The 21,237-nt window shown below is 39.6% G+C and overlaps 2 protein-coding genes across 3 annotated transcripts in view; one reads left to right on the plus strand and one right to left on the minus strand.

Annotated features, from left to right (window-relative positions):
• The window catches only part of LOC114493998 (T-cell surface glycoprotein CD1a-like), a 338,703-nt gene that overhangs the window by 304,093 nt on the left and 13,373 nt on the right, over positions 1-21,237 (plus strand).
• Positions 1-21,237, minus strand: part of FAM117B (family with sequence similarity 117 member B) — a 110,939-nt gene that overhangs the window by 20,137 nt on the left and 69,565 nt on the right. For both annotated transcript variants that reach the window (XM_028509540.2, XM_028509539.2), the window contains exons 3-4: positions 7,374-7,466; positions 6,090-6,203 (exon numbers count right to left, since the gene is read on the minus strand). In XM_028509540.2, coding sequence (XP_028365341.1) covers positions 6,090-6,203; positions 7,374-7,466 — 207 coding nt within the window. The remainder of the gene's footprint in view (positions 1-6,089; positions 6,204-7,373; positions 7,467-21,237) is intronic.

Raw genomic sequence — 21,237 nt, forward strand, 5'->3', positions numbered from 1 at the left:
CACAACAATGCTCAACTCCACTAAACATGAGAGAAATGCAAATTAAAATCACAATCAGCAACATCCAGCCAAGATGGAGGTGTAGGTAGACATGCTGTGTCTCCTCGCACAACCAAAAGAAGGACAACAATTTAAAAACAAAAAACAATCAGAACTGACAGAAAACCAAACTCTATGGAAGTCTGAAAACCAAGTAGTTAAAGAAGATACATTCATCCAGACTGGCAGGAGGGGTGGAGTCAGCCAGTCAGGGGCAGAGAGGACTCTCGGAAAGGCAGTGACTGGAGGACAAGGGCGGGCAAAGTGGGGGTGGCAGACCCAGTGGGCATCAGATTGTGGAGCAGGGGGCACAATGCTGCAGCTGGCTGGCAAGGCAGCAGCAGGTGGACCAGCAAGGTGGCAGGATTGTGGACTGGGTGGTCCACATTCGTGCGCAAATAAACCTGGAGAAACAACTGGGTAGCAGGACGGACTGTGCAACTCAGGGCCCCAGCTTAGGGAAATAAAGCCGCAAACCACTGATTGAAAATGCCTTCGGGGGTTGAGAAGCAGCAGGAGAAACTCCCAGCCTCACAGAAGAGTTCATTGGAGAGACCCACCCACACAAGAATCAGCACCAGAAGGGCCCAACTGGCTTGTGGGAAGAAGGGTAAATGACTGAAATCCAGCATGAGAGTGGAGCAAGCACCATCATTACCTCTCAGACCCCTCCCCCACCAACAGTATCACAACCCAGAGACATGGGTTACCCTGCCCTAGTGAACACCTAAGGCTACACCCCTCACTAGGTAATAGGTGAATCAAGACCATAAAAAAAAAAAAAAATGGCCCAAACAGAAGAACAGATCAAAGCTCCACAGCAAATACAACTAAGCAACCAAGAAATAGCCAACCTATCAAATGCGCAGTTCAAAGCATTGGTGATCAGGATGCTCACAGAATTGGTTGAATTTGGTCGCAAATTAGATGAACAAATGAAGGCTATGCTAAGTGAAATGAAGGAAAATGCACAGAGAACCAGTAGTGATGGAAAGAAAACTGGGACTCAAATCAATGGAGTGGACCAGAAGGAAGAAAGAAACAATCAAACAGAAAAGAATGAAGCAACAAGAATTCAAAAAAATGAGGAGAGACTTAGGAACCTCCTGGACATCTTGAAACATTCCACCATCTGAAACATAGTGGTCCTAGATGGAGAAGAGGAAGAACAACAAATTGAAAACTTATTTGAACAAATAATGAAGGAGAACTTTCCCAATCTGGCAAAGGAAACAAACTTCCAGGAAGTCCAGGAAGCTCAAAGAGAGTCCCAAAGAAGTTGGACCCAAGGAGGAACACACGAAGGCACATCATAATTACATTAGCCAAGGTAAAAACAAAGGAGAGAACCCTAGAAGCAGCAAGACATAAGGGGACAGTTACCTATGAAGGAGTTCCTATAAGACTGTCAGCTAATTTCTCAAAAGAGACCTTGCAGGCAAGAAGGGGCTGGAAAAAAGTATTCCAAGTCATGAAAGGCAAGGACCTACATCCCAGATTGCTCTATCCAGCAAAGCTTTCATTTAGAATGGAAGGGCAGAGAAACTGCTTCTTAGATAAGTTCAAGGAGCTCAGCATCACCAAGCCCTTATATGAAATGTTAAAGGGATTTATCTAAGAAAAAGAAGATAAAAAATATGAATAGGAAAATGACAGCAAACTCACAATCATTAACAACCACACCTAAAACAAAAACAAATGAAGCAAACAGCTAGAACAGAAACAGAACCACAAAAATGGAGATCACATGGAGGATTATGAACAGGGGAGTGGGAGGAGGAGAGAGGGGGAAAAGGTACAGAGAATAAGTAGCATAGATGGTAGGTAGAAAATAGAAAGGGGGAGGGTATGAATAGTATAGGAAAGGTAGAAGCTAAACAACTTATATGTATGACACATGGACATGAACGAAAGAGGGAGAATATGCAGGTGCGAGGGGAGTGAAGAGGGAAAAATGGGACAAATGTATGCAATAACATAATCAATGAAATACATTAAAAAATAAAACTAAAATAAAATCACAGTGAGGTATCACTTCACACAAGAATGGCTATCAATAAATCCATAAACAAGTGTTGGTGAGGATGTGCAGAAAAGTGAACCCTCACGCACTGTTGGTGAGAATGCAGACTGGTGCAGTCACTATGCAAACAGTATGGAGGATCCTCAAAAAATTAAAAATGAAATTGTATTATGGACCAATGATTCCACTTCTGTGTGTGTGTATTTGTGTGTGTGTGTATATATATATCTGAAGAATCCCAAAACACTAATTTGAAAGAATATATGCACCCCTAGGTTCACTGCAGGGTTATTTAAATAACCAAAATATGGAAGCAACCCAAGTGCCCATCAATGGATGGGTAGATAACATAGTGGTGGTACATATATGCAATGGTACGCCATTCTTTTTTTATTCAGCCATAAAAAAGAATGAAATCTTACCATTTATTTACAAAAGCATGGATGAACCTCTAGAGGGTGTTAAGTGAGATAAGCCAGTCAGAAAGACAAATACCATATGATTTCACTTATATGCAGAATCTAAAGAAAATAAAAGAACAAAAAGGCTCAAACTCAGAGAACAGAATGATGGTTACCAATGAGAGGGATGTTGCAGGACTGGGTAAAGGGATTAAGAAATACAAATTGGCTCTGGTTGGTGTGGCTCGGTGAATTAAGCACTGGCCTGTGAACCAAAGGGTCACTGACTCGATTCCCAGTCAGTTGCACATGCCTGGTTTGCAGGCTAGGTCCCTAGTATCGGGCCCACGAGAGGCAACCACACACTGATGTTTATCTCCCTCTCTTTGTCTCCCTTCTCCTCTCTCTAAAAATAAATAAAATCTTTAAAAAGAGAAATACAAATAGGTAGTTACAGAATAGTCAGGGGGATGTAAAGTACAGCACTGGAAATATAGTCAATAATATTGCAATAACTACATATGGTGTCAGATAGATACTGCAAATACTGGGGGATACTTTGTAAAGTATATGATTGTCTAACCACTAGGCACACACCTGAAACTAATACAAAATAATATTGAGGAATTCTGGTCAAGATAGAGGAATATATAGACATGCTTCACCTCCTTGCAAAACCACAAGAAGGATCACAACTAACCTCAAAACAAACACACACAAAAAACCCCAGAACAGCCAGAAAATCAAACTGTATGGAAGTTTGACAACTGAGGAATTAAAGAAACCATATTCATACAGATAAGTAGGAAGAGTAGAGACAGGGAGGATGGGCAGTAGCCAGGGGAATGGATGGTCCCACATTCATGAGTGGTAGATAAAAATCAGGAGGGATACCTTGGGAGCAAATGATCCCAGCCCCAGGCCAGACCCTGAAGTCCAGGATTCTAGTGCTGGTGATAAAAGCCTTATAACTTCTGGCTGTAAAAACTATTTAGGGACCGGGGCACTGGAGAAACTCCAGGCTCTAAGGAGAGCCAATTTAAGTGGCCCCCAAAATCCTAGAACCTACGCAATCTCATCCATTCCGGGAACCATCACCAGGGCAACAGGTAGGCAGGCACTAGTAGAATATGGGGAGTGGGTGAAGTGCCTGGAAATGGGGTGAGTGCTGAGCAAGCCTGCAGAAGCCAGGCAGTGGAACTGTCCCTTCTCTGACCCCACTCCCACACACAGAACTGCAAAGTGGTAACTTAACAGGTGTGCTAAGACAAGGAGTTAAAGCAGCTCTGCCTAGTACACAGAAACAAACACAGGAAGGATTAGAAATTGAGAAGACAAGGAAATATGGCCCAAATGGAAGAACCAAACAAAACCCCAGGAAAAGAACGAAATGAAATAGATAGCCAACCTAGCAGGAACAGAGTTCAAAACACTGGTGATAAAGATGCTCAGAGAACTCACTGAGTACGGCTAAAGCATAAGGGAAGAAATGAAGGCTACACTAAGTGAAGAAAGAAAAATCCATAGGGAACCAACAGTGAAGGGAAGGAAACCAAGACTGAACTCAACAATTTGGAACATAAAGAAGAAATAAACATTCAATCAGAACAGAATGAAGAAAAAAGAATTCGAAAAAATGAGGAGAGAGTAAGATGACTTTGACACATCTCCAGAAATGCCAACATCCAAATAATAGGGATGCCAGAACAAGATGAGGAAAAAAAACAAGAAACTGAAAACTTATTTGAAAGAAATAATGAAAGAAAACTTCCCTAATTTGGCAAAGGAAATAGACATACAAGACCAGAAAGTACAGAGTCCCAAAGAAGTTGGACCCAAAGAGGACCACACCAAGACACACCATAATTAAAATGCCAAAGGTTAAAGATAAAGCAGAGAGTTCCCTACAAAAGAGTTCCCATAAGATTATCAGCTGATTTCTCAAAAGAAATCTTTCAGGAAAGAAGGGGCTGGAAAGAAGTATTTGAAGTCATGAAAGGCAAAGACCTACAACCAAGATTACTCTATCCAGCAAAGCTATCATTTAGAATGGAATGGCAGATAAAGTGTTTCCCAGACAAGGTAAAGCTAAAGGACTTCATCATCACCAAGCCCTTATTATATGAAATGTTAAAGGGACTTATCTAAGAAAAAGAAGATCAAAACTATGAACATTGAAATGACAACAAACTCACAATTATCAATGACTGAACCTAAAAAAATAAAAACAAACTAAGCAAACAACTAGAAGAGGAACAGAATAACAGAAGTGGAGATCACATGGAGGGTTATCAGTGGGGTGGGGGTGGGGAAATGTAGGAAAATGTACAGGAAATAAATAGCATAAATGATAAGGTACAAAATAAACTGGGGGAGGTTTAAAATAGTATAGGAAATGGAGAAGCCAAGAACTTACATACAACCTGATGGACATGAACTAAGGGGTGGGGTGCAGATGCTGGAGGGAATGGGGGCACCGGACAGAGCAGGATTAAGGGGATAGAAAGGAATGGGACATCTGTAATAGTATAATCAATAAAATATACTTTAAAAAACTTTTAAACTAAAACTCATCACTTAATTCAATAAAAGTCTACCTTAATTCCTATTCTCCCAAAGTAAAAGTATAGATTAAGAATAAAAAGCAGCCTTATCTCTTAGGAATACATAATTAAGTATTTATGGATAAATCAGAGGGGGGTGTAAGATTGGCAAGTTCACCTATAAAACCATCTGGGTCTGCAGACTTTTGAGAATGAGGGAGTTTGGTTTTTAATTAGCATTCCAATGTTGATATTATTAATGTATACAAATTTTTCATTTATTTTGTCAATTTTACATTTTGTATTTCTCCAGATAGAAATCCAGTTTAGGCTGTTTAATGGTATCAGTATACATTCATATTTATAATTAAATACCTTATATATAAATAAGCTACTAGAGATTAACAACCAAACTACACATTTATGAGATCAAATTTGACCCACACACCAATATCTTAGGACAGAATTAGTTTGAAAAAATATATATATCTACCCATACTTTCTCTTGAAAACAATCCACATATCCTTGACAATCATCAGAAGCTATCAACCTATATATAAAATGGATTACCAAACTTTTTCTCTATCCAATTTCAATTCGGTTGAAAAGAAATGCTCCCAGGATGAGCCATCAAGAGTAGTTCATAAGGTTCTATTAAGGAATCAAAGTAGGTAAAAGTTTTTCCCTACTAAAAGACTTTACGATACAGGTATCATTACTATCCTCAATCTTCAGGTAAGGTAGCTGAGACTTAGAATAGGTTACTTGTCCAAGGTCTGGTTTCATACCCAGTGCATACCTCTCTCTATTATTCTGCTTCCCACATACTAAATTGATAGACAAAAATATGATAAATCAAAATATGGAAAATTAGCTATGCTTCCTAGAAGTCATATCACAGATCACCTAAGGAAAATATCATTTTCTCAACTTAATTTTTTTAATGAAGGCTGCGATTCAGTATTTAATCAGTTTCAAATGTGCTTTTGCATATTTTATCCTACAAAGCTACCTATGAAATAATACACCACCAGCAAAACAACAAATCCCTTCCCTGGATTTTGTGGTATCTGTGTTCCTACCTGACACTGGTTAATGGCAGAATGGTTGCCATGGAATGGAGACTGTCTTTCTTTATCTCGGTGATGCCGACTGCTGTGTTTACTTCTCTGCAGTTGCTGGCGTAATTTTGCAATCTAAAAAGGAAAAAATAACAAGTGTAATCCATACTATATAAAACATCCTAGCTTAATAAAAACCAGTAAAATTCAGCCTTAAAAATGTTTTAAATTTTTGAAAACATATCACAAAATCTGACTTAGAGCACACGATTTTCAAATATACACATACAGGGGTGCATATGAGTATATATTTTAAAGAGAAACAAAATTATTTTCCAATATTGTTCTGAGCCTTCCCGCTTCCCAAGTACTAAGCAACTTTTCAGCATTTAGAATAAATTATATTACAGCTCTGGCTGGTGTGGCTCAATGAATTGAGCGCTGGCCTGCAAACCAGAGGGTCACTACCTGGATTCCTAGTCAGGGCACATGCCTGGGTTGCTGGCCAGGTCCCCAGGAGGCATGAGAGGGAAACATACATTGATGTTTCTCTTTCTCCCTCCCTTCCCCTCTATCTAACAATAAAACTTAAAAGAAAAAAAAAGAATAAATTATATCAGTTTTCACAAAATATTAAAAAGTAGTAATTATGCTCTCATTGCCCCTCTGAATCACATTTTATTTAGATTTAGATTTATCAAATACTTGACTTCAACAGCTCCAAAATATAAACAGTATTTAAAGATCAATTCAAATGAAATACATTCACCAGTATAATCTTTAAATAATATAATTTTAATCAATATTGGATATTATTCCTGGACAGAATTTTAGTTTTATTTCTATATTATATGTAAAATGTTATGCAAATATTATATGCATAGAAAATGGTAATCATACCACAGTAACATAATCAACTTGGTCATACTGGGTTATTCAATTGCAAGAACATTACCATTATATATGGAAAAGGTAAGTGTGAATTTGTTACAGCACTACAAGTTTATATATCTGATATTTGTATTATATTAAGAGGCACAGACTCTCAATAAAAAGCCAGAAAACACACTCTCAGAAAAGTAATGTGTATATTTCTCCATTCAAATCTTTACCCAATTATCATAACTGTTTTTCTGTTATTTCTCAAATAAACAAACTAAAAACAAGAACAAAAACAACAAAATACCCACCCCCCCACACACAATGGAAACTAACAAATTCCTGCTGCCCACAACTTTAAGGAACTAGATACCCAAGATAGAGGTCAAAATTCCACACCCACTTTCTTGGAATCATTTTCCTGACCTCCTTAAGTTGATCTGTACTGCCCCAGGATGCTGAACGTTTGTGGGACCCTTTCTTCTTTTCAGAGTATTCTTCAGCCCATGCACTCTCTGTCTATAATGGAAAAAAGAGGGAAGGAGAATTTCAGTAAAAGAGTTAAGGATGGACCTTGACAGTATTATGCCAAATGAAAGAAGTCAGACAGAGAAAAGACAAATGCTGTATACAGAAATCTAAAAAACTAACAAACAGAGAAAGAGAGATCAGATTTGTGGTTACCAGAGTCAGGGGGTAGATTTGCGGAGAAATTGTATGAAGGTGGTCAAAAGGCACAAACTTACAGTCTTAAGATAAGTAAATATTGGAGATGTAATATACAACATGATAATTATAATTACTGCTGCTGTACGGTATATTTGAAAGTTGCTAAGAGTAGATCCTAAATGTTCTCATCACAAAGAACAAAAATTATTTTAGAACTGTATGAGTGATGAACGATATTAACTAAAATTATTGTGGTAATCATTTCACAGTATATGTATATCGTATATCAAGTCATTATGTGGTACACCTGAAAATTATACAGTACTATATGTCTACACCTCAAGAAACCTGAAAAAAACGCCCTTTCTAAAAATAAAAAACATACCATACTTTTCTATTATGAAATGTATTCCCATTGCAGAAGAGTTAGATATTAGAAGATATTTAAAGTAACACAAATTACCCATAATTCTTCCACCTCCAGTTACTTAATTATTTAGCCTAATTCTTGATTTTTACCATTATTTTTATATAAGTATAGCATTTATTGAACAAATGAAAACTAACAATAGCTAACAGTCTTATGATCTTATTGTGTGATAGGCACAAAGTTTAATGAAAGGGCAGTAAATGGTCTTTATTGTATTATCTGATTTAATACATAAAGTTTTCTCTAAGTTTTACAAATAAAGAAGCTGTGACAATGAGGTTAGGTAACTTGCCCTATAGTCTCACAGAAAGTGGCATAAGCCAAGACATAAACCTAAGACTGCAGAGTTCTGGCCTGGCTTTAAAATATTTGCAGAGGATAGTCTCAAAAATGTTAAATCCTTAATGGTTATACAAAATCCAATTTTGTATAGACAGTATATCAGGAAAAAAATGAATGAGTTCTTGACACATGAAAATATGCTCAACTCCACCCGTAATAAGAGATATGCAAGTTAAAACTTCACTGATGATTTGGTAGTAATGCAATCTCCTGCATTGCTGGCTGGAGTATAAATTAGTATAACCTTTCTGGAAGGGGATTCAACAACTGTTGTCAGTTACAAATGAACCTACTGCACACAACAGAGTGATCCCTCTTTTGGTAATTTATCTTGCTGATACACAAACTGTGTATCTTTTCCACAAAATGATATATCATATTATTCCCTGTAGCATTGTTTTTACAAGTAAAAGATCAGAAGAATGTAAACAGAGGAATGGCTAAATATATTTGGTATACCTTTACAACAGAATCCTATGCAGCTATAAAAAATGAATATGGAGGCTTTGGACAAACTGGAAGAGTAGGTAAACATGGTATTCACTACTTACATCCTCCCACAGGAAAATTACAACCGAACTACAGAACCATCATCATTGAGAACAACCTGAAGTCTACCTAAACACAAGACCTATAACTAAGGATATACAAAAGAAGCCGCATGGAGACTGGTAGGAGGGGCAGAACGGTTGAATGGGCTAGTGCCACACCCATGTGTGGAGGTTAAAAATTGGGAGGGATATCTCAGCTGTGGAAGTACCCCACCCTGGGGAGTGAGAAGTCATAGCCCCCCACCAGGCTCCCAAGCCCAGTGTTCCAGTGTGAGCAAAATAAATCTCTGTAACTCCTGGCTGTGAAAACCAGTAGAGATTATGGCTGAGTGAGATGGAGGGCTTCTGGAGTAACAGACATTCTTCTTAAAGGGCCCACACACACACTTACCTGACTCACTCACTTTGAGCTCCAGCATTGGAGCAACACTGACGTAAGGGAGAATTGAATTGTACGGATTTAGGGGCAGCTTTCTCCCAGAGAGACATGCTGGCATAGGCCATTGTTCCTTTGCTGAGACACTCCCCTACCCCACATTCCCCACAGAGCCAGTGGGTACTGTATCAGAGTCTCCATCAACCTAGCTAAAACCAGTGTACTCTGCCCTGGTGTTCCTTGAGACCTTGCCCCACCAAACCTGTGGGTCCCCCAAACTGATTCCAGTGTTGTTTCCATATGAACACCCTGAAGTGATTCGTGCTAGGGACTTTCCTAAAATCTCTCTGCCATCTTGCAGTTTAGGGTTTTCTGGGCTTCTGTGCTGGTAATTGACCTTTGCAGCAGTACCAAGCTGAGGTGGTTACTGGCACTGGGTCTCATCTCCTCAATTTTCCTTATCTTCTTCATTTCCATACCTCTAGGATGTTGGTAATAAGGGTACTTGTGGAATAGTGGTCTATTGACCAGATAATTATTCTCTATCACTGGTCTACCCTGGGTGGCAGCACCCTTCATCATTTCTCCCTGCACAGGAGGGCTGGAATACTGTGGTCCATGCCCAGAGGGTGTCCTCACGTGCAAAGGTAGGAACCATCGCCTGTGGTAGGGTCAGAGCTCTTGGGCCTTGCCTTTGGGAGCTTTCTCTGATCCCTCATTTTTTCTCCACTCTCATTAGTCTGGTAATTCTGCTGGTAATTCGATGGAGGACCCAAAAGTTGATGAAAAACAACAGTTCAGAAAATAAAAACTCTTATAAAACCCAAGCAGGATAATTTTAAAGGAAACTGCACCAATGTATATCGAACTCTAAGTACTGGAAACAGAAGATAAAATCTAAAAAGCATCCATAAACAAAAAAACATAGTAACACACAGAGACCCCACCACCCATTCCCCACAGAGCCAGTGGACTCTGAGTAGTAAGAATATTTGCCTTCCCGTTAGAAGTATAAGGTAGGGGATAATGGAAGGACATCTTCTAAGTGGTAAGAAAAAACCCTCAAACTGTCAATTTAGAATTTATAGAATGCTGGGTATGTCCAGAAACAGCAGCCTTTAATAATAAATGTTAAAAATCGTGGCTGGCGTAGCTCAGTGGATTGAGTGTGGGCTGCGAACCAAAGCATCGCAGGTCCGATTCCCAGTCAGGGCACATGCCTGGGTTGTAGGCCACGACCCCCAGCAACCGCACACTGATGTTTCTCTCTCTCTCTTTCTCCCTCCCTTCCCTCTCTAAAAATAAATAAATAAAATGTTTAAAAATAATAATAACAACAAATGTAAAATAAAGATATATTGTAGTACATGAGAACCAAGAGGATTTATTTCCATTAAACTTATTAGGAATGGCTACATGAAGTCATTTCAGATAAAGAGAAATGATACAAGCTGAAAACTGATACAAAATAGGGACTGAAGAGATCTGGAAATAGCAGATAAGAGGAATATTTCATAATGATAATATGATTAGTTCATAAAAAGGCATAAAAATCCTGTCAATACACCTAGGAAGAGAACTTTAAAATTCATAATGGAAAGATTGAGGAATCAAGGGAGAAATAAATCACATTCATGATTGAAGATTTTAACACACCTTTGCTCAGCAATTGATAGAATAAGTAAATAAAAATCAATAAGGATACAGAAGGTTTCAACAACACTGTAAACATGAACTAATATATACTTATTGAACATTACACCTTATAAATCCTGAGCCTGTTTTTTATTTTCCAGCACACATGAAACTTTCATCACCACACACCATACGCTAGGCCACAGAGATGTCTCAATATCACAGGATTCAAATCACTCAGAGTATACGCTCTGATCACAATGGAATTGGATTGGTCATCAATAATAAAAAAGCATCTAGAAAATACCAAATATTGAAAAATAGTACAATTCTAAATAAACTCATGTGACAATGAAGGATTCAAGAGAAAGGTTAGAAAATATTTTGAACCAAATAATAATGAAAACACTGCATATTAAACTATGGCACACATTTCAAAATGGTGCAATGAGAGAAAACTCAGAGTTCAAAATGTTTATATCAAATAACAAAAAGGATATTTAAAATCTGTGATCTAAGCTTCTACCTGAAGGGGCAAGACCCAAAAGCACAAAGTGAACCCAACATAAATACAATACTAAAGATAAAGAAGAAATCAATGAAATAGAAAATAGAGATCAATAAAACCAAAAGTTTGTTTTTGGAAAATATTAATAAAATTGATAAATACTTAGCAAGAATGATCACAAAAAAAGGGGAAAAAATAACAGTATGAAGAAGGGAAGAGAGTTACCATAGATCCTAGTCAGGGCACATGCCTGACTGGGATCTATGGTTGTTTTAATCAAAAACAACCAGAACTGCCAGAAAATCAAACTGTATGAAAGTCCAACAACCAAGGAGTTAAAGAGAAATGTTCATCCAGATGTACAGGATGGGTGGAGATGGGCATCTTAGGCAGAGAGGACTCATGGGCAGGCTGCGGTCGGCGGAGCAGGAAGTCCTGCATTTATGTACAAAAAAAACTGGGTGGAAGAACTGGGTAGTAAGACAGACCACACAATTCAGGGCTCCAGCATAGGGGAATAAAGCCTCAAAACCTCTGACTAAAAAAACCTGTGGACATTTCAGAAACTCCTATCCCCACAAAAGAGTTTGATGGAGAGACCCAGAGCTTCCTAGGAGGCACAAAACCCTATGAACCCGGGAATCAGAACCAGAAGGGCCCAATTTACTTGTGGGTAGCAGGGGAAGTGACTGAAAGCTGGCCAAGAGCCCAGCAAGCAGCATTGTTCCTTCTCCAACCCCTTACCCACATGTAGCACCACAATGCAGCCACATGCGTTGCCCCGTACTGGTGAATACTTAAGGCTCTGCCCTTTACTACATAAGAGGAACATTGAGACAAAAAATTGGCTCAAATGAAAGAACAGATAAAAGTTCCAGAAAAAAACATAACTAAGCAATGAAGAGATACCCAACCTATCAATGCGCAGTTCAAAACACTGGTAATCAGGATGCTCACAGAAATGATTGAGTATGGTCGCAAAAGACAGGAAACCATGAAGGTCATGAAAAATGAATTAAAGGAAAATTTGCAGGGAACCAACAGTGACAGCAAGGAGACCAGGACTGCAATCAATGGTTTAGACCTGAAGGAAGAAATAAACATTCAACTGAAACAGAATGAAGAAACAATTATTCAGAAAAATGAGTACAGGCATAGGAACCCCCAGGACAACCTTAAATGTTCCAACATTTGAATCATACGGATGCCAGAAGGAGAAGAGGAAGACCAAGGAATTGAAAACTTATTTGAACAAATAATGAAGTAGAACTTCCCCAATCTGTCAAAGGAAATAGACTTCCAGGAACTCCAGGAAGCTCAGAGAGTCCCAAAGAAGTTGGACCCAAGGAGGAACACACCAAGGCACATCATCATTTCGTTACCCCAGATTTTAAGGAGAGAATCTTAAAAGCAGCAAGAGAAAAGGAGACAGTTACCTACAAATGAGTTCCCATGAGACCATCAGGTGATTTCTCAAATGAAACTTCGCAGGCAAGAAGGGCTGGAAAGAAGTATTCAAAGTCATGAAAAGCAAGGACCTACAACCAAGATTAGTCTATCCAGCAAAGCTATCATTTAGAATGCAAGGGTGGATAAAGTGCTTCCCAGGCAAGGTAAAGCTAAAGGACTTTATCATCACCAAGCCTTTATTGTATGCAATGTTCAAGGGACTTATCTAAGAATAAGATCAAAACTATGAACACTGAAATGACAACAAACTCACAACTATCTATGACTGAACCTAAAATAACAAAAACAAACTAAGCAAACAATTAGAACAGGAAAAGAATCAGAGAAATGGAGATCACATGGAGGGTTATCAGTGGGGAAGGGGTAGGGGGAGAATGGAGGAATAGGTACAGGGAATAAGAAACATAAATACTAGATACAAAATAGACACAGGGAGGTTAAGAACAGTATGGGAAATGTAGCAGCCAAAGAACTTACATGTACCACTCTTGGACATTAACTAGGAGGGGGGTTAATGTGGGTGGGATGGTCGGCACATGGTGGAGGAAATTAAGGAGGGGCAAAATGGAACCAGTGTAATAGCATAATCAATAAAATATCTTTAAAAAATAATAAATTTTAAAAAATAAGATGGATTCAGTACAAAAAACTTTATGACAATACATTTTAAAATGTAGATTAAAACTAAACCCTTCCCTAAAAAGGTTTTAACTGATATAACACCTGACTACCTTGGCATTAGTAAAATTTGTTAAATGTTAAATATTAAATATGAAATAGAGTCAACAGCTCTGGCTGGTGTGGCTCAGTGGATTGACTGCTGGCCTGCAAACCAAAGGGTCACTGGTTTGATTCCCAGTCCAGGGCACATGCCTAGGTTGCAGGCCAGGTTCCCCGTGGGGGAGCACGTGAGAGGCAACCACACATTGCTATTTCTCTCCCTCTCTTTCTCCCTCCCTACCCCTCTCAAAAATAAATAAATAAAATCTTTTAAAAATACAATGAACAAAAATAAATACGAAAATAATGTTATTAAAATCCTCCCACAAAGAAAACCTGTGACTCAGAAAGCTGGCTGAATTCAAACATTTAAAGAAGGAACACCAGTCTTACATTAGAATCTTTCACAAAACAGAGAAGGTGTTCCTAATTTACTTTATAAGTTCATCATATTTCTAACACTAAAAACTTGCAAAAACTACAAGAAAATAAAACTATACATCAACATTTCTTATAAACATACATGCAAAATTCTTAACAAAATTTAATAGAATCTAGCAATGTATAAAAGGTTTATTATATGATGACTGTGTGGGTTTATCCCATATAAGGAAGATATACTTAAAATTTAAAAAGCATGATAATTCACCATGGTAACAGAGTAACAGAGAATAGTCATATTTTATCTCAATAGATAGAAATAAAACATATGAAACATTCATCATCTCTTTGTGTCAAAAACTTCTAATGGAAGGGCACCTTCTCAGTTTTATAAAAGGCATCTAAATGAACAGCTACCATCTTACTAAATGTTGACAATGCTTTTCTTGTGAGGTTGGGAGGAAGGAAAGGATATCTGTGCTCACCGTTTGTATTCATTATTTTAATGAATGTCACAATCTAATTAACAATATGAAAAAACCTAAAGCCATGGGGGTTAGCTCAAGACAAGACATGTGTATTGTTTTGGGAATGTATTGTAATTCCTTCTGATCTCCTTTTGGGAGAGGCTTCTTGTCCTGTGACTGCTTCTTCACCTTCTCCTTCTGCACTTGCACACTGATATAATGTACCTCCAGGTCATATGAAGGTTTGTACAACCTGGACATGTGCTGCCTTTGTCTGGGACCCTTAATAAGGAGCCTCAGACTGGAAAAGGTGTGGTCTCTGTCACACTGACCTCTCGCCAGGGGTGCACTTCCCTGTAATGTGAGCAATAAACGGCACACCCACTTCTGGCTAGTCCACCAGGTGGTTTTTTTCAGAATATCACAAACACTTAAACAGCTCCCAGGTTTGGAGCTCTTGTGCTACAAGCCATAAAGATTTAAAGCAAGAAACCTAACTATCTTTATTTGTAAGGATCATGATAGTCTAGATAAGAGAGAACATTTACTCCTGTTCTATATGCTTTTCTCAGTTCAGAGCCTGCACAGTAAGTACACAGTTTGCAAACTTTGTTGGAGAACCAAATTAGCAATACAACAAACAAATCCAAGACAAAGGTCAATGAGCTAAACTCTTCTCGCTTTATTTAAATTATAAAATAAATATAAATAGCAGCAAACCTAAATGAAGTAAAATATTTAGAGGATACAATGCATACAGTAACATTTAGATCTGTACAAGTTAATCAAGAGAAAATTGCACTTTTGTAGAAATAATGGCTACAAATGATAACTTCCAAAAGCAAAATATTTACTAGTAAAGTTCAATATTTGATGTGTCAGTTAATTTTCATGATGTATAATTTCTATATGTAAAAGAATTGACCCACCTGAATATACTTTTAATAAAATATAAATCAAGTTGGATAAATAGAAATTATGTAACTGTGGTTTTAGAATAGTGAAATTAAATTGGTGTACTGGAATTTACTTGGTATAATTTCTTTCTTTTTTTTTTTTAAATATATTTTATTGATTATGCTATTACAGTTGTCCCATTTCCCCCCTTCTCTCCCCTCCACCCTGTACCCCCCTCCCACCCACATTTCCCCCTTTAGTTCATGTCCATGTGTCATACTTACGAGTTCTTTAGTTTCTACATTTCCCGTACTATTCTTGCCCTCCCCCTATCTATTTTCAACCTACATTCTATGCTACTTATTCTCTATACCTTTTCCCCCTCTCTCCTCCTCCCAACCCCCTGCTGCTAACCCTCCATGTGCCCTCCATTTCTGTGGTTCTGTTCCTGTTCTAATTGTTTACTTAGTTTCTTTTGGTTTTGCTTTAGGTGTGGTTGTTAATATTTGTGAGTTTGCTGTTCTTTTACTATACATGTCTTTTCTTTATCTTCTTTTCTTAGATAAGTCCCTTTAGCATTTCATAAAGTAAGGGCTTGGTGATGATGAACTCCTTTAACTTGACCTTATCTGAGAAGCACTTTATCTTCTCTTCCATTCTAAATGAGAGCTTTGCTGGACAGAGCAATCTAGGATGTAGGTCCTTGTCTTTCATGACTTGGAATATTTCTTTCCAGCCCCTTCTTGCCTGTAAGGTCTCTTTGGAGAAATCAGCTGACAGTCTGATGGGAACTCCTTTGTAGGTGACTGTCCCCTTACCTCTTGCTGCTTCTAGGATTCTCTCCTTCGTTTTTACCTTGGCTAATGTAATTATGATGTGCCTTGGTGTGTTTCTTCTTGGGTCCAACTTCTTTGGGGCTCTCTGAGCTTCTTGGATTTCTTGGAAGACTGTTCCCTTTGCCAGATTGGGGAAGTTCTCCTTTACTATTTGTTCAAATACGTGCTCAATCTGTTGCTTTTCCCCTTCCGATTCTGGTACCCCTATAATTCGGATATTGGAACGTTTAAAGGTGTCTTGGATGCTCTTAATCTTTTCCTCAATTTTTTGAATTCTTATTTCATCATGCTTTCCTGCTTGGTTGATTCTATCTCCCTTCTGGTCCACTGTATTGTTTTGAGACTCATATTCCTTCCTTTCACTATTGGCTCTCCTCCACGTGTCTTCCTGCATCTGTTTTATGGTAATCTGCATTCTTTCATCTAAATTTCGTCCAAAATCAACCAGCTCCGTGAGCTTTCTGATCACCAGTGTTTTCAACTGAGCATCTGATAGATTGGCTAATTCTTGGTGGCTCAAAAGGATGAGTCCTGGGGGACTGATCTGCTCTGTTGAAAACATATTTTTTTTTCCCGTCTCTCCTTTTTTTTTCCGGTCTGGTTGCTCTTGTTACGGTGGGGGGCGGAGCCTTAGGTGCTAACCGGGGCTGGGCACCCCGGTCGCTAGATTGTGACGTTATATGTGGGGGTGGGGTGGGAGCGGGAGCGGGACCGGAGAAAACAATGGCGGTAGTTCCGTTCCCCTGGACTCAGACCCTTGTCTGGGCTTCTGGGCCGCGAGTTCTGCCCTGGTCCACAATCGCTACCCCTCTGGGTCTGCCAGCCGCAGCTTGCGTACTCAGGGATCACCGCTGCCTTCTTGCGCCCCCGGATGGCTTTTGCGCCGATTTCGGGCCAAACCTTCCCCCGACCTCCGCACGCTGCCGACCCGAGCCAGCCCCGCACCCGCCCAGCTGTCTTCTCCTACCAGTCCGGCTAAACGCGTCTACTTCAACTTCTTGGCTGTCCGACTTCCATTCAGATAAATCCTCTGCCAGATCTGGGTGTTATTCTGATAGTAAATTATTGTTGTAAATTATTGGTTTTCTAATCTTGGTTGTACGAGGAGATACGGTACGTCCACCTATTCCTCCATCTTGCCGTAAGTCTCCTACTTGGTATAATTTCTTATAACATATTTTAATTTGGAGATTTACAGTAGAGTAACAAAAACTGGAGAAATGAAGATTTTTAGATTACAAATGCAATATAGAGAGTTCATGTGAGGATGATTGTAACTATGAGGAAAACATCTGGGGAAAGTATCCCAGAGTCATTTCCCACATCAATATAGTTTACTTGCAAGGTACCATACTGAGTTTGCCTTATCTTCTTCAAGTGGTGGGCTAAGGTAGCGGTTCTAACAAATGAACAGCTGTTCACTGCAGGTGAACGGCTGCACATCAGGCACTGGGTTTTTAATTCAGAATGAGAGAAGGTGAGCCAATTTTACCCTTTGCGACAGTATGGATGGACCTGGAGAATGTTATTCCAAGTGCAATAAGCAAGTCTGAGAAAGACAAATACCATTTGATTTCACTCATATGTGGAAACTAATGAACAAACTGAACTAAAAACCAAAATAGCGACACACTCATAGAGAGTAGGCTGACCGTTCTGAGGGGCTGAGCGGGAGGGATGGAGCAAAAAACAAAAATGAGTCATGGACACGGACAACAGTGTGGTAATTGTGGGGTGGGGAGGTGGGTGGAAATGAAAGAGGATATAAGGGGGATAAATGGTAATGGAAAACATACATTTTTTTTAAAAAAGCATGAATCAAACTGATTACATATTAAGGAGCAAGATCTCAAATACTTCTAAGAATAACAGTTTTGCAGTGTCTTTTCTGCATTAAAATTAATAAGGAAGATTACGTGGAGGTGGGAGAGTAACCAACGTAAGGTCTAGATTACGGAATAGTTAATAAGATCTTGTGCTCTGTTGAGGGTGCTTACATCTTATTGCAAAGGTCTTATTGTTTCTGTATATCTAGGTGTTATTAACAAGGTACAGGGCTTACTTAAAACACAGATAAACTTTCTACTAAAGAAGTTATATGCGTGGAAGGTGACTATCAGTCATGACCTGCTCAGTCTGGAATTTATGATCAGGTCACCCTGTGAGGTGAGTTTCCATAAAACACCTTTGTTGCCCGAAACTCCCTTTCTAAGGATAGAATCAGTAAGCATGTATGAAGAGTGTAGAGAAGGAAAAATGTTTACTGTCCTAGGTTTTTTCCAGTGATCTAATAATTAAAGATTTTATTTATTTATTTTTAGAGGAGGGGAAGGGAAGGAGAAAGAGAGGGAGAGAAACATCAATGTGTGGTTGATTCTTGCACGTCTCGCACTGGGGAACCAGGCCCGCAACCCAGGCATGTGCCCTGACTGGGAATGGAAGCAGCAACTCTGGTTCACAGGCCAGCACTCAATCCACTGAGCCACACCAGCCAGGTGGGTCTAATGATTAAATCAACATGAGTCAGATTGACAAGAGAAAATAAGCGAATTTAGTAAATATATACACATTGGTATCGCTACATGAAAGACTAAGAGAACCTCCATACAGGAAAGGTTCAAGGAAACGTAGTTGAATTGACACAGAGAGATCTGATCAGATCACCGCAGAGGAGTAAGAAGAGGCCACAAGAGCAGGCAATGGTAAACGGCCTGGGAAGCGGTTGGCTGAGAAGCTGAATGCCTCCAGAGCACGTGTAATAAGAGAGAACTGTCCCACTGGCTCTCCTCTTCCCCAAGGCTGTCCGGGTGATTTTGCACAGCTGCCTGTTTTCCAACAGACAGTATTTTGGATGGGAAGGAACACCAGGTACAGCTTAGGATCAGGCTGGCCTGGCAGAGGGTGGCAGGGTTATTCTTTGCGTGTTCTAGGACACAAGCCCTGAGGTAGAATCCTGCCATTCTTCCAAAACTGTGCAGTTTTCATTTTAGTTTTAGTTTGTTGTTTTAGTTTGTGAACTAGCCCTATAGAAATAAGGTAATTAAAACTAACAGCAGAAATGACTGGAGAACTCAGATGTTAGAGTTTAGCCTTAATTGATAGGCTTCAGTGACCAATTCATGTGGAATGCTATTATTCCAAAATCCTGTAATTTTTGAATAAAGGCTCCTTTCCTTTATCACCAAACCTTTGCCTCTGGAATTCGCCTGAAGGGTGGTGGCAGGCAGCAGTGTAACGGTGCAGCCACACACCCGCCGCAAGGAGGGATTTGTAATGGGGTCCAGAACTCAGGGTGTCCATCCAGGCAATATTAAAAATATGGGATGGCCTCACCCCAAGTCTGAACTGGGATATGGGACACATGAGCAGGGCCATTGACAGTTATTTTGCACAGCAACAGATTTGCAAATAACCTCATGAGTGGTCATGTAACATATCTAACTTTTAACTGGTTTCATGGACATGTTAAATAGCTGAGGCCATGCCTTGAGCCAGGGAAATGGGAGTGACTTCCACCCAGGATGTAACTGAGAGACAACTTGCCCTAGTTACAGCACCTGTGTGAGAGCTTGGAGATGATTTTCTCCATGACACGGGGCCACCCCTGCCTAGACTTACTATGGCAGCCAGAAAAACTAGAAAAATATGGGCATGCTGGCAGATGTAGCCGGTTGTGGGAAGAGTTGGAAATGGGGCTGCAAAGGAAGACTGGTGTTGGGATTTAAACCCAGGCGCAGCAGCCATGGCAGGAGGAACCACGCAGCCTTGGGTCTCCCTTTGCCACTCAGGTTAGGAAGGTGGAAAGCAAGATGCACCAGCAATGCAGAGCTCTCTCTTGGCAGTCTGGAAGAATGCAGGAGACACACAGCGGAAATGAAAGGAGTGAAAGGACTCTCCCTGGTGGGCCATTACAAAGTGCCATGTGATTTTGGATTAAGAACTGGAGATCCCGGTGATACAGCTGATGCTGCTGGTGACCAAGGAAGGCCTCCCAGTCAAGCACAGATTACTTGGAGGAACTAAGGGCTACCTGAGCCACGGACTTCTATTTCTTTTTCCTGAGATATGGTACCCTGGACCAGGCAAAGGGGAGGAAGGAAGGACTGTGTGTGTCTGTGGGTGTTCTAAGGGACTTTGGGATTTTAATGAAGACATTAAGTCATAAAAAAAAGAAAAAGAAAGAAAGAAGACACTAAGTCATTACTCTTAAGACTGTATAACTTTTGATAATAAATTAACACTGTGTGAACCCCTTCCCTGGTGGCCAATCAAGGAAAAGCATGGGAGGCCACATGCACAGTAGCTTTAAAGTAATACAACTACTTGTACACATGCAGTAAAAGCCGGCCAAAACTAGCCAGGAAGGATCCACCCTATGAAAATAGAATCCATCCAGCCCACAAGGTCAATCTCTGCTTGGAGTTGGCCTGCTCCCATGTTCTCTGGAGTATATTATTGCTTAATAAATCTTCTTTTTTTCTTCCTGCTATAAACTCTGTGTGTTTGGTTCAATTCTTTGTCCCCATGACCAAGATCCAGGTTACCTGTGCCACCTGTGACAGTAGGACCCCAGTTGTTCGGTAACAGATTAAGAACACCCAAACCTGTAGAGAACATCTGTATAAGAGTTAATTTCATGATCTCACCTATAAGAGGAACCTAATGAACAACAAAAAAAAACCAAATAGAACCAGAGGCATGAAAACAAGGAACAGACTGAAGGTAACCAGAGGGGAAGGGAGAAGAGGATAAACCCGTAAAGTGGGGGAAGGGACTAGATAAGCAAGAAGTATAAATGATCCATTGACATGTAAACAGGGCAGGGGGTGGGCATGGGAGAGCAATGGGAAAATGGGAAAACTGAACAATAAAAAAGAAATCATTAAACTAAAAGAAGTTAATCTGAATCAAATGGATATCATGCTGGTAAGTGTGGGCAAAAAGGGGACACATACTAGACCTGAAAAGCTCAGAGGCGGCCTGTGTGGCAGCCACACAAACTCAGAGA

Source organism: Phyllostomus discolor, chromosome 4, assembly GCF_004126475.2.
Source record: "Phyllostomus discolor isolate MPI-MPIP mPhyDis1 chromosome 4, mPhyDis1.pri.v3, whole genome shotgun sequence".
In the NCBI taxonomy this organism is placed as follows: Eukaryota; Metazoa; Chordata; class Mammalia; order Chiroptera; family Phyllostomidae; genus Phyllostomus; species Phyllostomus discolor.